This window comes from Rhinopithecus bieti, unplaced genomic scaffold, assembly GCF_001698545.2.
Source record: "Rhinopithecus bieti isolate Rb0 unplaced genomic scaffold, ASM169854v2 scaffold_15197, whole genome shotgun sequence".
Lineage (NCBI taxonomy): Eukaryota > Metazoa > Chordata > Mammalia > Primates > Cercopithecidae > Rhinopithecus > Rhinopithecus bieti.
This window is the reverse complement of record NW_016808366.1, coordinates 254,785-272,408: the sequence shown is the minus strand read 5'-3', so window position 1 is coordinate 272,408 and position 17,624 is coordinate 254,785. Positions and strand designations below refer to the sequence as shown.

The following is a 17,624-nucleotide window of genomic DNA, read 5'->3' as shown; positions in this document are numbered from 1 at the left end:
CAAGATAAGCTATGATGATTCTCCCTCTCCCCTACTAAAAATGGACACTTAAGCATATTTGTAGGCTGAGAGGAAGGAGACAAGGGAGATTGAAGACCACAGAATACAAAACAGGGAAAACTGACAGATCAAGAATGGGATATAGAGTGTGAATGGTTATTTTGGGGCAAGAAGAGGGAGACTCTCCCTCCAAACTGGGTAAAGAAGGTAAATTGGGTGTGAATATGTCAGTCTGGAGGGTGAGGGAGAGGAAGTTTGTATTGGAGAGCTTCACTTTTCATTATCAAATTGGTGGCAAGCTGAGCTGCTGATATGGGATATGCGAAACAAGAGGAAGTAGGAGTAGGTAATAAATCTCAAGGATTGGGAGGGGCATTAGCGAATTAGAGAAAGTGAGTAGAGACTACAGCGTCAACAATCTGGCATGTGAAGGACATCTCAAGATACCAGGATCACCTTGATATTCATATCTAATTCTCTTCATATCAGTAACATGACCCATCCATCTTTAGAGGGAAGCAATAAACTAGAAAGATTTTGCCAACCACAGAATTGTTTGAAAATGGGGTAGTGGGCAGTGGGGTAGATGACCAACCAAATCTCAAATTAAAGTGGACATGGGATTAATTATGTCCATGGACCAGTTGTATCATCTCCTTATACGTAAGCATATCCTTCGGGATTCTTGGAGAGCCCTAAACCACCAGAGTTGTTGTAATGCAGAAATTGTAATTTATCTTACATAATCCCTCAAATAGTAGAAATGATCTGTAGAATAGAAGTAAATGAATCCTGATGAAATTGTTTTATTTTGCAGAGTCTTGCCTTCTTTTGAGCCTAAGTCATGAGTTGGATGTTCCTCAGAGGTCTCCTGAGTGGAGTAAATAAATACTCCACTGGGATTGGACGGATTTGGCTGGCTGTTGTGTTTGTCTTCCGTTTGCTGGTCTACATGGTGGCAGCAGAGCATGTGTGGAAAGATGAGCAGAAAGAGTTTGAGTGCAACAGTAGACAGCCCGGTTGTGAAAATGTGTTTTGATGACTTCTTCCCCATTTCCCAAGTCAGACTTTGAGCCTTACAACTGATCGTGGTCTCCACACCTTCGCTTCTGGTGGTTTTACATGTAGCCTATCGTAAGAGTAGAGAGAAAAGGCACAGAAACAAACTCTATGTCAGCCTAGGTACAATGGATGGTGGTCTATGGTACACTTATCTTATCAGCCTCATTGTTAAAACTGGTTTTGAAATTGGCTTCCTTGTTCTATTTGATAAGCTATATGATGGCTTTAGTGTTCCCTACCTTATAAAGTGTGATTTGAAGCCTTGTCCCAACACTGTGGACTGCTTCATCTCCAGACCCACTGAGAAACGATCTTCATCCTCTTCTTGGTCATCACCTCATGCTTGTGTATTGTGTTGAATTTCATTGAACTGAGTTTTCTGGTTCTCAAGTGCTTTATTAAGTGCTGTCTCCAAAAATATTCAAAAAAACCCAATTCCTCAGTGTGTGAGTGCCACAGCCTCAGACATGTTGAATGTGGTAGGAGAGGGACCCTACTCCAGAATCATAATTCACACTTGGCCATAAACATACTCCCACTACCTGAAGCAAAGCTACTTGGTGACACACACGAGGGTTACACAAAGAAAACCTGCATCCCTCCTCAGCAAGGCCTAAGCTGAGTTGGAAGACAAAGTATGTCAGCCTTAGTATCATTTGGGAGGATTTTTTTTACATTGTCAATATGCTTTCAGTTATGAGCACTAGACAGAGGTCTCATTGTTTTGTTGTAGGGTTCTCCAGTATGTGGATAGCATTAGTTGTTTTAGAATAGGTAATTGCAAATTAGTCTGAAGAAATCTAACAGGATTCTTTTAAGATCTTAGATTTTTCAGGAAAAAACAAAAAAAGAAACCCTGTGTCAGTTTTCTGTTTTTTCTAACTATCTCATTACAATTTGTGCACAATGAACTGGAAAATATAAAAAGTGACACTTTAGACAAATGTGATGGCCTTTGAGCTGAAATGAAGGAACTGGCAATCTTTCCAAAGTGGCAGCCAAGGCCCCACTCCCTGTCCTACTCAATCTCTATAGGGAAAAACTGTGGGATAGGACATTAGCCACCTGGAGACACACAGAGGAACATTCAACAGGAAGATCTCCAGGCCTTTTTCCGATTCAGGGATCCTTGGATGTAAGAGGACTAGAGGAGAGGGAGGAAAGCTATCATTTCAGTGGTCTCCAAATTAAGTACAAATATTACTGGGAGGTATCCCACTTAAGCCTGAACAAGCAGATGTTCAAAAGGGTCACTCTAGAGTCAGAAAGGAAGGCAGGTCCCCCAGAAGGCAACACATTGATAGGAAATGGAGGCCACAGAAAAAGAATGTGCCCACTTGACAATTACTTAAGATTTCTATTTAACCAAAAGAACATTGAAATACTTTGTAAATATTCATATTGTTTAACCTTTCATAATCAGGAATTCCCTATGTACTATATAGTATGTATGTCCCAGTTTGCCTATAATTTAGTAGTATATCTCCCTCTAGGACAAACAGTAAAATGTGTACTATGTTGTTACAGTGGTGCAAAAATGTTTAAAAAGTTTATCACCTGTTTTGAAGACTAGAACTTTCTTTACTTTTCTATTTTTTCTAGAAATTCACAGATACATTCTCTTTGGATTTGAATAAAAATAAAGGTATTTCACAATGCTCTTTGGCTGTCATTGGGATCTTTGCTAGACTGTAGTGGGTATGATTACTCTGTGAAATAAAACATGTTCTGACAACTTTAGAACAGGATTTGCAACACTGCTTGGTAAAGATAGCTCAGAAATTATTCTTCTCCCTTGGGAATTTAACAGAAAATCAGGGCATAAAAATGTAATTTTAACTAAAAACCAATTATGTCTTCCATGCCTTGCCCGCTTTGAATATAATCTCATTACAAGTCATGTGCAATGAGGGTTATTTGGGTGATTACGTGGTCTACAGACTATGTCAGCAGCAGTGGTCATTATCTCTATGTTAAGACTGTGTTCTAGACAATGGAGAGAAAGGTGAAATTTGTGGTTTGACCCCTTTTTTCAATTTATAAGACAGATCACTGCTGGACTTGAGCTTACAACCATGTACTTTATCATTGAACATGAAAACATCTACCCTGCACGAATGCAGGTAATCATGAATTTTGTGTATGTGTGACAATAATAGGTGGTTAAAAGAAATTTAAGGTTTTTGAGACCCTGATCATGGCACAGAATCTAGAAAACAGGGTTTCAGAATGCAGAACTGGAATGGAAACAAGGGATTTTGTCAGTCTGAGGATGAGTTTGATGCCAAAAATGTTTTGGGGGAGCTCAGTCTCTTCATACCAGTTACGGCAAGTTCTGCCTAAGCAAAAAAGTCCAACTGCTTGGCCATATATTCTTTGCGTTTCCACTTCGTATAGAAAAGAAACTGAAAGGTAATTTGAGCAAGGGTAATGGTAGCATAGATGTTTAAATAGGAAGGTGAGTGATTTTTGTTCCTTGAGTCTTGCTGGTAGTACCTTAATTTACAAAGTAAGTTTCCTATGAGAACATTCTGATGGCTTTCTTGGGGTCAGTGAGGACCCAAAGTATTTGATTGAAATTGGCAGTTAATTTGTATCATATTTATTGTTTCTCTTGTTGGTAAATTAATATTTATTGAGCACCTGGGAGCAAGACACTGTGCTATGTACCTCCCAAGATTTAATGTATAATTCCTGCTCAAGAAAATGTCCACTTCTGTTAAGGGTCATGGAGGATGAAGTATCTTACACCTGTGTCCTGGTCTCATTGGCCCACCTCAACTGTTCCACCCTGAAACCTTCTGGTGCCCATAGAGCAGACAGTAACCTTGGAGATGAGGAAAAAGCAGTCACTTTTCTTCAGGGACATGCAACTAGTACAGGCAGACTGAGCAATCAACCATAGGTCTTCCCAGATCACTAAACAGAGGTCTCCCTAATTTCATTTAAGCCACTCCCAGCTTGCAGTGATTATTCTGACTGCTCTGCACTTGTCCCATACTCTTTCTAGTTACAGACCTTGTTCCTGGCCACAGGAGTTCTCATTAGAGCTGGCAGGAAATGTTTTCAAGCACTTGTACAAAAGAATGCCCAGAGCTCTAAGTGGTTGTGGTTCCAGTCTTCCCAATGGAATGAAGCCAATCTAGAAAAAAGACTGTGAAGATGAGAGAGGAGGGGGAAAAAGGCAAAGACTTGAGGATGTTTGAACTCCTCAATACCATTGTCCCTAAGCCTGGCTCTACTCCTAACCTTTCTGTGGTTAGTCACATGAAAGATAAATTCCTTTTTGCCTAAGCTGGTTCAAGTTGGGTTTCTGTGTCTTGTAACTGAGAGTCCCAATAAAGCCACATTCTTCATAAATTTATTTCCTGTATAATACAAAATTTTAATAATTTAAAAGCCTATAGTGCCCTGCCTCTCCTTATTCTAGCTCATATCCCATCACATATATGTAATGCTTTTCTTAAATACTGATGCTATTTATTCCTAGTTTGTTTGTATATTTAACACTGCACAGAGCACAAAAGTGAGGAGCACCTCATAGCTCTTTAAAAGACTAATTAGAGGGCAAGTGCAGTGGCTCATGCCTGTATTTCCAGCACTTTGGGACGTCAAGGCAGGAGGATCCCTTGAGCTTCGGAATTCAAACTTGAGGTGGGCTATGACTGTGCCACTGCATCCAGCCTGGGTGACAGAGCAAGACCCCGTTTTTTTTTTTGTTGTTGTTGTTTTGTTTTTTTTTTTTTTTGAGATGAAGTCTTGCTTTCTCTCCCAGAGTGGAGTGCAGTGGTATGATCTTGGCTCACTGCAACCTCCGTCTCCCAGGTTCAAGTGATTCTCCTGCCTTAGCCTCCTGAATAGCTAGGATTATAGGCACCCACCAACATACCCGGCTAACTTTTGTATTTTTAGTAGAGATGGGGTTTGCCATGTTGGCCAGGCTGGTCTCGAACTCCTGATCCACCTGCCTCAGCCTCCCAAAGTACTGGGATTACAGGCCTGAGCCACCAGGCCTGGACAAGACTCTGTATTAAACAAAACAAAAACTAATGAGGAAAGAAAGAAGCAGTGGTGGAGCACATAGAGGCAAAACATGTCAGAATTCAATTTTTATGACAAAAGCCCAAGGAAGGTGTTCTAGGTCTAGAAAGACCTGCCAGAAGCACTTTCTCTAATATAAATCAGGCTTTTTTTCACAAAGCAAATCTTCCTTTGGCTGTAAAAGATATTGGTGACTGTGAGGAGCTCTGAGAATCTTCCACAGACCCATCTTGTTTCCACAGTGTTAGACAGTCTAACAAACAACTTTCTGAGATGTTTATCTTTTAAAAATTCTATAATGTTCCCAAATATTGTTTGAAAGCAAAGTAAAATGAGTTCTGGATTTTACTGACGTAGGTCAATATTCCCATCTATTTAAAGGTGAAGTATCAAATCCTTCCCTGGCTACAAAGAATTTTTAATTTTTTTTCTATTAAAAAAGAAAAATGGGCTGGGCGCAGTGGCTCACGCTTGTAATTCCAGCACTCTGGGGGGCTGAGGCGCGCGGATCACAAGGTCAGGCGATCGAGACCATCCTGGCTAACACAGTGAAACCCCGTCTCTACTAAAAATACAAAAAATTAGCAGAGAGTGGTGGCGGGCGCCTGTAGTCCCAGCTACTCGGGAGGCTGAAGCAGGAGAATGGCGTGAACCCAGGAGGCGGAGCTTGCAGTGAGCGAAGATTGTGCCACTGCACTCCAGCCTGGGCGACAGAGCAAGAAAAAAAAAAAAAAGGAAAATGTTGTTCAGAGGAAATATGTAATTTCTGTTAATATTTTATCTCAAAAAACCTTCAGATAGTAATGCCTCCTGTCAAAGTAGAGAGAGAATGGTTGTTGTGTAGAATTGGGGATGAATCAATCACAGGACATTGAAAAAGTGGACTTGATTCCTCTTCTTTTGGAAAAGGTCACTATTAAACTCTGTGCTGTGGATTGGGGCCAGAGCAGACAAATATTAAGCAATACAACTACCATATTGTTGGCATAAAAATGTTAACTAAATAGATAAGTGGTCTCCTGTGATTAAAAGAGGTATTAATCACTAGGTTAGCCAAGAGTTTTCATTCATGTTTATCTCAAAGAAAAGTGCAGTAACTTGAGATTTGACTTTCTGTGGAAGATAAACAAACCCGATAAACCAATCCTCTTAGAGATTGCTCCTAATTACATTAATTTGATATTAAAAATCAATGACTGTGACTATGATCAAGGACTTTGTCTTATTCATCTCTTTATACCCCTATATCCCCATAGGTTAGGTCCCTGTGCTTAGGAACTCAAACGTTTCTTGGAAAAAAAATGTTGTGTTCCTCTTCCCTCTCCACTTAACCCTGATTTTGCTGGGGATGTCAATGTGCCCAGCTAAAAAGGTATATTTTAAAGTCTCCTCTGCATGTAGAGATAGCTGTGTGACTATCTTCTTGTCAAAGCAACAGGGTACTTTGGGGAAAGTTGCGTAAAAAGTGTGCTGACCTAGTTTGCACGCATCTTTTCCCCCACACCCACCCCTTCCTGCCCGAAACAGCATAGCTTAATGTTGCCGGGAACATCTTTCTGCCATGAGGTGACTCTGAGGATGGATGTGAGACCTTCTGAAGAAGACAGGCAGGCTTCTGGGCCACTGATGCCATTATGAAATTGCCTTATCAGCCTCAAACTGCCTATTCTCCTACTGTCTGCTTGTTATTATGTGAGAGACAACTTAACTCCTACCCGATGTAAGTCACTGACTCGTTAATTTCTTTTACTTACTGCTCCAAACAGTTCCAGAGTACATTCACATTAGTGACTAGGATGAAGACACAGAAGGCATGCCTGTATCAACTGAAGACAAAAGAAATGCCTAGTATTTGAAACATTTAAAAAATTGAATTGAAACATTTAAAACTGAAACATTTATAAAACCTCAGCAGGGGAGAATTTTGTGCAGAATTTAAGTCAGGTGAAATGGAACAAGCAATCATTCTGCACCAAGATTTAAGATTTTAATATGAGACCGAGATGATATTAGTTCACAACCTAAATACCTTGGAATTTTAGTGTCCACCACCTTAATATGAGCAAAGTATAGTATGAGACTTTTTTTTAAAAGTTCATTTATACCTGTATTAACAAAGGTGTGTGTCCAGACTGTAGTGAATTATTTTCCCAATGCTTCAAAGACAAATAGCTTATTTTGTGTTTCAAAGTTGTAGAACCAGGACCAATGGCTGAAAATAAGAGAAAAGATTTTTTTTTTTTTTTTTTTTACCTAATATTGGAAAGTTGTATTAATTTGAACTGCCTCAATGAAATGGTTGCCAAATAAAGTGGTGAGATTCCCTAACACTGAACAAGGTGTTCAATAATATTTCTGGATTATATAGAAGGTATAGATAGATGACCTCCAAATTTCTTTTAAACTCTTCAAGATCCTGTGGTTCTAGTAACTAAATATTGGGCAATGGCAAAATAAGACTTTGTATTGGCGGTATCACTATTTAAACCTGAGTCCACAGAAAGATCTCTGATGAACATAATCATCTTTAAAAAACAAATTTCACGTGTAATGACAGGACAGCTAATTACAATAGACAATTTAGGTAGTCCCAAAGAACTGGTTATAATAGGATTCATCTTTAAAATCATGGCTTTATAGTTAGTAACTGTGAGGTACTTAATATTTTGTGTAATTTAATTCTTCTTTTCTCCACCTTGAGAAATTGTAAGGCTTGGATCAAATATTTCATCAGAGAGCAAAATGTGATGTAAAATGAGGATAAGTGATAATACATACCTCACAGGGCCACTGTACAGATTAGATGACTCATGCCAAGCATGGCATGTAGAGATTATTTTAAAATGTTAGGTATTGTAATTAACAATACGTGGCTTTATCATATCACTTATCTCTATGTTATTTGCTTATATATTTGTATCTCCCTCTAAATGGTGAGCATTTTGAATGCAGGGAAGAACTGTGTCCTTCATCATTTTACCTTCAGGGGTTAACCCACAGTAATTGCTCAAAAACAATGAACATATTTCTGAATTTTTCAGCATAACTGTGTTATATGAAGTAAAAAAAAAATCACAATATTCTGGAATTGGAAGAAATCTTAAAAATACTTACAAATCAGACTACAACCTAGAGTGATAGTGACTTGCCCAGTTACCTGAAGCCACTGAGCAAGAATTGTTTTTTAAAAGCTCCAAATTCAGTCTTCCAGAAATTTCCTATAAAACATTTTTTCAAAGATTTTGGAATACTGGCATATCCACATAATGACCAACTGTGTTACTTTTCTTTAAACCTTATTAGATAACTAAATATGTATAATCAAAGCATGATGGATTTAGCCTGTTTCCATTATGAAGGCTGATCTATTCATCCTAAAATGGACCAATAGCTAATGTGTCATAGTCATCTCCCAATTAAAAAAAAACTCTAATTGTTTAACTTATAAGTACCCAAAAATATAAATGACTACCACATATTAGCCCATGTCCCCTGTAAAGTATGAATAAAAAATAATGGGAAGGTAATTTCTGGTTCAATTTTCAGACCTTAACTGTACATACTCCTTCCCAGTGTTAGTTTGCCATCTTGTGGCCTCTTAATCCTGTGCAATTCAGTAACTAAGTTAGCCTATGAAACTGATGAGCTTTATAGGCTCATCACACACTTCCACTTTTAAACGTACTTCATATGCAGCCATGTAAGTTACTGCACTTCCAATTTCACTCCAGACCAACTCCAGCTACAAGTGAAGCAAATCACCTAATTAAAAAATGTTCTGAGAAAAGTGCTCAAAGAACATCTGAATATTTATTGATTATGCATACATGTTTGCTGAAAAGGAGTGTAACTAACTTTGACGAAGCCAATACGAACATGGCCTCTGATAAAGAAGAGAAAGCAAGGTAATAACAGGATTTGAATCTAAACTTTGCCAAATGGTGACATGGTCTTTCTCACTAACCTGACAGGATTATAAAATCTACAAATGTTTGCTTTGTCAAAGGTGTGTGTATATAGTGTGTATATACACACACACGCTATTGACTACTATATACATTTTCCTTCAAGCAGTATCTAGGATTGTTAACCTGACTCAGCAAAAAAAACACTGGTCTCTTGGAATAGTCAGGTGGTGATAATACAAATAAGACTGAGTTACCTCCAATGGTAGCTAATTCCTTTCTTAGTTATGAGAAATGAATTGCCATACAAAGAGCTCAGAACAGTTGCTGACACATGATTATTTATTAAATATTACCTATTGTTCTATCTAGATAGAGCCAGTCCTCAGCCTTGGGCTTCCCAAGCTTCCCTTCCAGGATCTTTGAGCTCAGCACTTTGTCAAGGGCCCAATTCTGTGTATGAGACTTGAAAATTCTAAGAGAGCATGTCTGCCCTTTGCTTCAATGTTGTATTTCTGAGGAAAGCTGCCTACTTAGAGGTTATAGCTTGGTCAGTAAAAAGAAAAAGAAGAAAAAAACAATGTAGCTAGGCCACAGGAATGCTGGGTTCCAGGTTATAGTTTTAAAATCAAAATTCAGTTTTTCTCTCATTGTCAGGGGTATCAGCTTAGAGAAAGGCAGGCCGAACAACACACACCTAAAGCTCAAGGATTACACAGAACCAACCAGCCTCTATTTTGTGCTGCTAAGGGCACATCATTATCACACAGAGCATTCCAGGTTTCTGGTCTTTTCACTTCTGGCAGAGCAGATGTTGCCTTTCATACCAGTCTCATCTGCCTTGGCTGGGAGCTGCTACGGGAACAAGATTTTGTGGAAAGAAACTAGAATTACTACTTCAGTTTCTCATTTTATAGTGGTAGACTTTTTAAACTGAAGACATCAATGTATGACATGACATAACTTCTAATTTTGCCATATTTACTGAAGTGAGAACTGTATTGCACTACTTCCTGTATTTACAATGAAAACCTAAGAACCTTCCCTATATATTTCTGACAATCTTAAGCTTTATTCTTCTGCCTTGAAATAAATGGCAATACAGTCATTAACCAGGACAATGGAGAAAACATTCTGAACTAGGGGCCAGAGACCTATTTTATAGGTTTGCTGTTAAAAGTCTTTAAATTTTGCCATGTCACTGTCCTTATAAAATGGGGTTAATTTTCCTCTTCTTACAGGGCAGGGGTGGTTGTGACGATCAAATTTTAAACTGCATAAATGAACACCCACCTGCCATACTTGATCAGAAATTCTCTTTTGAGAGTATATACGCTTGAGAGAAAATTTTGTAATGCTGCAGCTGAGGTTTTAAAATCTTCAAATAAGTAAATCTAATGAGCTGATCAGTTTTAATAGGGTTGGAAGTAGCAAACAAGGATTGCCAAGAATGACTTAAGCATTTGGATAATGTAAAAGTGTACTGAAAAAACATAAAGATTCTCTGTATATCCTTCTCCCATCCAAATCTTAAGTGTTAAGGTGTTGGTTAACATCTTAAAGCTGGCTGGGTGCACTGGCTCACGTCACCCAACACTTTGGGAGGCCGAGGTGGGAGGATCACGAGGTCAGGAGATCGAGACCATCCTGGCTAACACAGTGAAACCCTGTCTCTACTAAAAACACACACACAAAAAATCAGCCGGGCGTGATGGCGGCTGCCTGTAGTCCCAGCTACTCGGGAGGCTGAGGCAGGAAAATGGCATGAACCTGGGAAGCAGTTTGCAGTGAGCCAAGATCGTGCCACTGCACTCCAGCCTGGGTGACAGAGCGAGACTCTCTCTCTAAACAAAACAAAAAAGAAAACATCTTAAAGCCTCCATATAAAAGCAGCAAATCTGACTTGGCAAGAGGGGGCATTCCTCTTGTGAGGATGATTCACAGACATCTGTTTCCAGTGAAGAATTGCCTGGTGTGATCTGCTCCTGAATAGTTTGAAACACAGTGTCCTTAAAAGCCCAGTGGCTTCTTGAACACCTCACTGCTACAAAGGGACCTAGGGACATGAGGGCCATTATCATCCTTGTGTCCACTTCTTTTCTCCAACTTAACCCAGGGGAACAGGGGGATCCAGGAGACCTATGGGTGGTAGCACTAAAGACAGTGTAAGTGCAGCTTGCACAGTGAACATTCTTTTGCCATATTCATAGCTATTTTGGGGTGAAAAAGAACCTGGTAGCAAACAAAACCTCTGACTACAAGTTTCAATTATAACCCTCCAAATACAAACTGACTAGAGAATTCTACTCTAGTCAGAATCCATTAAACTCCTGCATACTTGCTTCTCATTTCCATTTCTCTCTTGGCTTCTATGGTTTAAGAGTACACACTGCAGTGCAGATCTTCAGTAGTGCAGCCCCTTTGTTTTATGCTCCCTACCTTCATCAACACAGCTACCTCCTTCATGGCTCCAGAAGTTTATTCTTTTTTTATCTTTGGAACCAATGTTAACTAAACCATAAGCGAAGGTGAATAGGTATACATATATATACATGCACACACATATATTAGTAAATACATTGTTATTAAGGATAGTTTTGAAGTTTTCAAACAATCTCTCTCTCTCTATATATATATATAAAACTGTGGGTCTTAAGAAAAATCACTTATTAATCAGCTGCTGACACTGCTTTCTAATCACCTAGAGATAATTCTTTTCTGATACTAGGATAATTTTTATGGAACCTCACAGCTAAAAACACTGAGCAACCTATTATCTCATTTGGCTAAGTTATATGTAACTTATAAGAATAAGCAGAAATACAAGAAAAGTTCTCAGTGCAGTGCCTAGCAAATAGTAGCAGTCAACAAATGTTAACTATCACTAGCAGATCCGACGCACAGGGTCTAGGCAGGCCAGACAGATTCCCTGGACTTGAATAATTATAAAGTTTATCTTTTCTTTTGGCCACAAATACCCACAATCTTTGTTACCTATCCTCCCATTCCTACGATTCCAATTCTTCTTCTCTGACTTCCTCCAAATATGCCTGCCAACATTGTTCATTATGCTCCCTAGGGTTCCCTCTATCCTCTCTAGAACTCTTGTTCTTCACTGCTTCACAGACTTATATACTGCAATTTCATCTTAACTGAACCTGGATCTCCCAAGATGATACTCTCAAGAAGCTGCTTTCCCAAACTCCTTACCTGTACCACACAGCCTGTAGGTATGCTCTTAATCAATTATTTTATTTTTATTTTTATTTTTTGAGACAGGGTTTCATTCTGCCACCTACCCTGGAGTGCAGTGGTGTGATCACAACTCACTGCAGGCCTGAACCCCTGGGCTCAAGCAGTTCTCCCACCTCAGCCTCCTAAGTCATTGGAATTACAGGGATGATCCATCAGGCCTAGCCCTGCTGAAGCAAATTTAGGACTTCAGTACTTCTCACACTGGTTTCTACTAAGGGCATCTTCTGCGTACAGTCCATCCAATAAAATGGACCAAAGTTAATCTACATCGAATTCAGGAATCTATTTGTATGGCCACTTCCAGACACTGTGAGCTGTATTACTCCTAAAATCATAAATTTCAATGTCCCAGTCTTTCATACCTAATTTTTAGCCTTATTCCCACTATACCCTCTTTGTCACCATTAAGACCTCCAGTTCCTTGACCATTCCCTTTTCATGTGTCCTCTTGGCTGTTTCCTCCCCTATCCAGACTCAATTCATCAACATGTTACTTCTACCAGGACTACACAACCATGTCCCTCTTCCATCCAACTAAGGAACACTATCAGATATACCATGTAATCATGCAGAGGGTGCTACTAAAATATTATGCTTTCCTAAATCAGCTGGGCCTTGAATGTGAGAAACAGCATATATTAGCTGATCAGTAATCCTTTCATATCCCCTACTCAGCTCTTCCTTCTATCTTTTGTTTCAAATTTTCACCATTCAAACCTTCATTTTCTACTTTCCTAAGGCTTGCTGTTGAGCAGCAATGTTGTTTCTTTCCTTCCTGACAAAGAGCTCAACATTTCTACTTAACAGACTTAGTCTAAGAGGTATCCTTCCTACTTTGTAATGCTAATATTCCCAACCTGTGTTTTTGGGACCAGGTTCCATCCACGACTTACCTACCTAAGTAACAACTACCTGCTTTTACTTCCTTAGTTAGCTCATTCAATTAAACCAGAAAATAAACACTATTTGGCATTATTTAAAACTTCTGTAAAGATCAATCACCACCAACAGTTAATTCTGGTAGAGTCTTTATCTTACTCTTAATTGATCTCTCAATGGCATTTGGCATGACCACTGACACTTTATCATTCCCCCTCCTCTGGCTTCCATAATGCTCTGTACACTCACCCCCTTCCTAGTTCTCACCGGACTCTTCCTTCCCAAGTCATCTTTGCTGGTTTCTTCTGCATACTAACTGTTGGTGTTCCTCAAGATTTTCGCCTTGGCTGTATTTTCCCATGTGCTTTCTGGGCATGCTGTCTTTTTCCTCAAACTAAGGTTAAAAATGGCTAACTCTCAGACTTGTACATTAGATTTAAAGACTGATTTTGCTTCTTCCTTCAGTTCCAGTAAAATGTAATAAACGCTAACTATACCCCAGATCCTGAGCTAAATGCTTTGGAGATAAGACAGGCCACTTGCCCTCAAGAAATTTAAAATTCAGAACTGTAGTTTCAGAGTCTCACATAAAGTACTGATCACTAATTAGGCTTTAGCCCTGGGATGCAAGGTTGCTTCAACATTTGAAAACCAAAAATGTGATTGATCACATAAACTAAAGGCAAAAACCACATGATTATCTCAACAGATGCAGAAAATGCGTTTGATAAAATTTAACACCCACTTTCATGTTAAAAAACTCTCAATAAACTAGGCATTGAAGGAACATACCACAAAATAATAAGAGCCATCTATGATAAACCCACAGCCAACATCATACTCAATGGTCAAAGGCCGGAAGCATTCCACTTGAAAACTGGCACAAGACAAGGATCTCCTCTCTCACCACTCCTGTTCAACATAGTATTAGAAGTCCTAGCCAGAGCAATCAGGCAAGAGAAAGAAAGAAAGGGCATCCGAACAGGAAGAGAGGAAGTCAAACTATTCTTGTTTGCAGACATGATCCGATATCTAGAAAACTCTACAGTATGGGCCCAAAAGCTCCTTAAGCTGATAAACAACTTCAACATACTCTCAGGATACAAAATCAATGTAGAAGAGTCACTAGCATTCCTATACATCAACAAGCCAAAAGCCAAATCAGGACACAATCCCATTCACAACTGCCACAAAAATAATACAATACCTAGAAATACAGCTAACCAGGGAGGTGAAAGATCGCTACAAAGAGAACTACAAAACACTGCCCAAAGAAATGATTGCCCAAAGAGATGATTGGGCTGGGTGCGGTGGCTCACACCTGTAATCTCAGCAATTTGGGAGGCCAAGGCAAGCAGATCACCTGAGGTTGGGAGTTCGAGACCAGCCTGACCAACATGGAGAAACCCCGTCTGTACTAAAAATACAAAATTAGCTGGGTATGGTGGTGCATGCCTGTAATCCCAGCTACTTGGGAGGCTGAGACAGGAGAATCCTTTGAACCCGGGAGGCGGAGGTTGTGGTGAACTGAGATTGCGCCATTGCATTCCAGCCTGGGCAACAAGAGGGAAACTCCATCTCAAAAAAGAAAAAAAAAGAAAAAAAAAAAAAGAAAGAAATCAGAGATGATACAAATGGAAAACAGTCCATGTTCACGGATAAGAAGAATCAACATTGCTGAAATGGCCATACTGCCCAAAGCAATTTATAGATTCAATGCAATCCCTATTAAACTACCAATGACTTTCTTCACAGTACTTGAAAAAACTATTTTAAAATTCATATGGGAACAAAAAAGAGCCCAAATANTTGAACCCGGGAGGCGGAGGTTGTGGTGAACTGAGATTGCGCCATTGCATTCCAGCCTGGGCAACAAGAGGGAAACTCCATCTCAAAAAAGAAAAAAAAAGAAAAAAAAAAAAAGAAAGAAATCAGAGATGATACAAATGGAAAACAGTCCATGTTCACGGATAAGAAGAATCAACATTGCTGAAATGGCCATACTGCCCAAAGCAATTTATAGATTCAATGCAATCCCTATTAAACTACCAATGACTTTCTTCACAGTACTTGAAAAAACTATTTTAAAATTCATATGGGAACAAAAAAGAGCCCAAATAGCCATGGTAATCCTAAGCAAAAAGAATAAAGTTGGAGGCATCATGCGACCCAACTTCAAACTAGATAACAGGGCTACAGTAATCAAAACAGCATGGTACTGGCACAAAAACAGGCACACAGACCAATGGAACAGAATAGAGAGCCCAGAAATAAGGGCACACACCAAAACTATGTGATCTTTGACAAAGCTGATAAAAACAAGCAATGGGGGAAGGACACCATTCAATAAATGGTGCTGGGATCAGTGGATGGCCACATGCAGAAGATTAAAATGGGACCCCTTCCTTAACTCAAGATGGATTAAAGACTTAAATGTCAAACCCCAAACTATAAAAACTCTGGGAGGGCAACTTAGACAATATCATTTAGGACATAGGCATGGGCAAAGATTTTGTAACAAAGACTCCAAAAGCAATTGCAACAAAAGCAAAAATTGACAAATGGGATCTAATTAAAGAGCTTCTGCACTGCAAAGGAAACTATCAACAGGGTAAACAGACAACCTACAAAAGGGGAGAAAATTCTTAAAAACTTTGCATCTGACAAAGGTCTAATGTCCAGCATCTGTAAGGAACTTCAGCAAATTTACAAGAAAAAAAAAACTCCTAAAAAAAGTGGGCAAAGGATATGAACAGTTTTCAAAAGACATACATGCAGCCAACAAACCTACGAAAAAAAGTTCAGTATCACTGACCATTAGAGAAATGAAAATCAAAACCATAATGCAATACCATTTCACACCAGTCAGAATGGCTACAAAAAGTCAAAAATAATAGGTGATGGCAAGGTTGCTGAGAAAAAGGAACACTTATACACTGTTGATGGAAGTGTAAATTAGTTCAACCATTGTGGAAGACAGTGGGGCAATTCCTCAAAGACCTAAAAACAGAAATGCCATTCAACCCAGCAATCCCATTACTGGGTATATACCCAAAGGAGTATAAATCATTCTATGATAAAGATACATGCATGTGTATGTTCGCTACAGCACTATTCACAATAGCAAAGACATGGAATCAACCTAAATGCCCACCAATGGCAGACTGGATAAAGAATATGTGGTACATACACACCATGGAATATTATGCAGCCATAAAAAGAATGGGATCATGTCCTTTACAGGAGCACAGATGGAGATGGAGGCCATGAGCCTTAGCAAATTAATACAGGAACAGAAAACCAAATACTGCATGTTCTCACTTATAAGCAGGAGCTAAATTATGAGAACACATGGACACGGGCGGGGGAGGGGGAGAGGGGAACAACAGACACTGTGGCCTACTGAAGGGGAAGGTACAAGGAAGAGATCAGTAATAATAACTAATGGGTACTAGGTTTAATATTTGGGTGATTATTAAATAATCTGTGAAACAAACCCCCATGACACAAGTTTACCTATGTAACAAACCTGCACACGTACCTCTGAACTTAAAAGCAAAACAAAACTGATCACTATACATCTCTGCATGTATGACCTACAGGAATCTCAAACTCAACATTATCCTTTCTTCGAATCCAATTCCTTCTATTATTAGCTTGGTAAACAGCATCAACATTCACAAATACTAAAGACAGAAACTTACGAATTTTATAAGATATGCTATTCCTCACATCGTAACCTCTACCAAATCCTTTCCATTGGCACTTCAATATATTCTATTCTGTCCATCATTTTAAGAACTTTGATTAAATTCCACGACATCTTTCAGCCACCAGTCCATCTTTCCTTCCCCTTCACAAACTTTCGAAAAATAGGTGTTTAAACTTGCTTTCTATAAGTCTCAACCTTCTTCTGGCTTCCACTAAAACTAAGTAATTGCAAAGTCACTGGTTATTTTCTTACCACTAAATTCAAAGGATACTTTAAATTCTTACATTGGCAGAATGTAACAGAGCTGAACATGCTTCCTTTAAATACTTCCATCCTACTGTTGCCATGATTCTCCTATTTTGCTATTAATCTAAGTACTGAGTTCTTCTGAATTCAGCCCTTTTCTATATTCTTTCCCTAAGCAACCATCCATTCATAAAACTGCTCCTCTTCATCTTAGCTACATGAAGAAATGGTATGTCTTCAACCATTTATTTAAACGAAAAACCTCACATTTCTTTCCTCTCTCTCCTTTTCCATAATCCTTAATGGTCAAGTCCTGTCCAATATTTTAGATCTCTCAAGTCCATCAACTTTTCTCCCTCTCTGCCAACACCAATCTACTTTAAGCTGGTATCTTCTTTCCTGGATGACTTGGACAGGCTTCCTAACCAGTCTTCTTCAATTCCCCATTGGAATGCTTCCCCTCCAGAGTAAACTTTTAAAACTCCAAGTATAAGAAATCTTTCCTCCACTTAAAAACCAAATGT

The 17,624-nt window shown here is 39.0% G+C and overlaps 2 protein-coding genes across 6 annotated transcripts in view; one reads left to right on the top strand and one right to left on the bottom strand.

Annotated features, from left to right (window-relative positions):
- Positions 1–843: 843 nt before the first annotated feature.
- On the top strand, positions 844–1,684 carry GJB7 (gap junction protein beta 7). The gene is given in 3 exon segments (XM_017886579.1): positions 844–1,029; positions 1,031–1,365; positions 1,368–1,684. Coding segments are annotated over 3 exon segments (837 nt in total). The 5' UTR covers position 844.
- Positions 1,685–4,116: 2,432 nt separating this feature from the next.
- The window catches only part of ZNF292 (zinc finger protein 292), a 127,596-nt gene continuing 114,088 nt past the window's right edge, over positions 4,117–17,624 (bottom strand). Inside the window, exons 10-12 of one of the 5 annotated variants that reach the window (XM_017886623.1) lie at positions 7,209–7,315; positions 6,858–6,929; positions 4,117–4,216 (exon numbers count right to left, since the gene is read on the bottom strand). In XM_017886623.1, the coding sequence (XP_017742112.1) occupies positions 6,888–6,929; positions 7,209–7,315 (149 nt within the window). In that variant the 3' untranslated portion in view covers positions 4,117–4,216; positions 6,858–6,887. Of the gene's footprint in view, positions 4,217–4,393; positions 4,431–6,857; positions 6,930–7,208; positions 7,316–17,624 lie in introns of those variants that run through there. The other 4 variants (XM_017886624.1, XM_017886625.1, XM_017886627.1 and 1 more) reach the window with 4 other exon arrangements.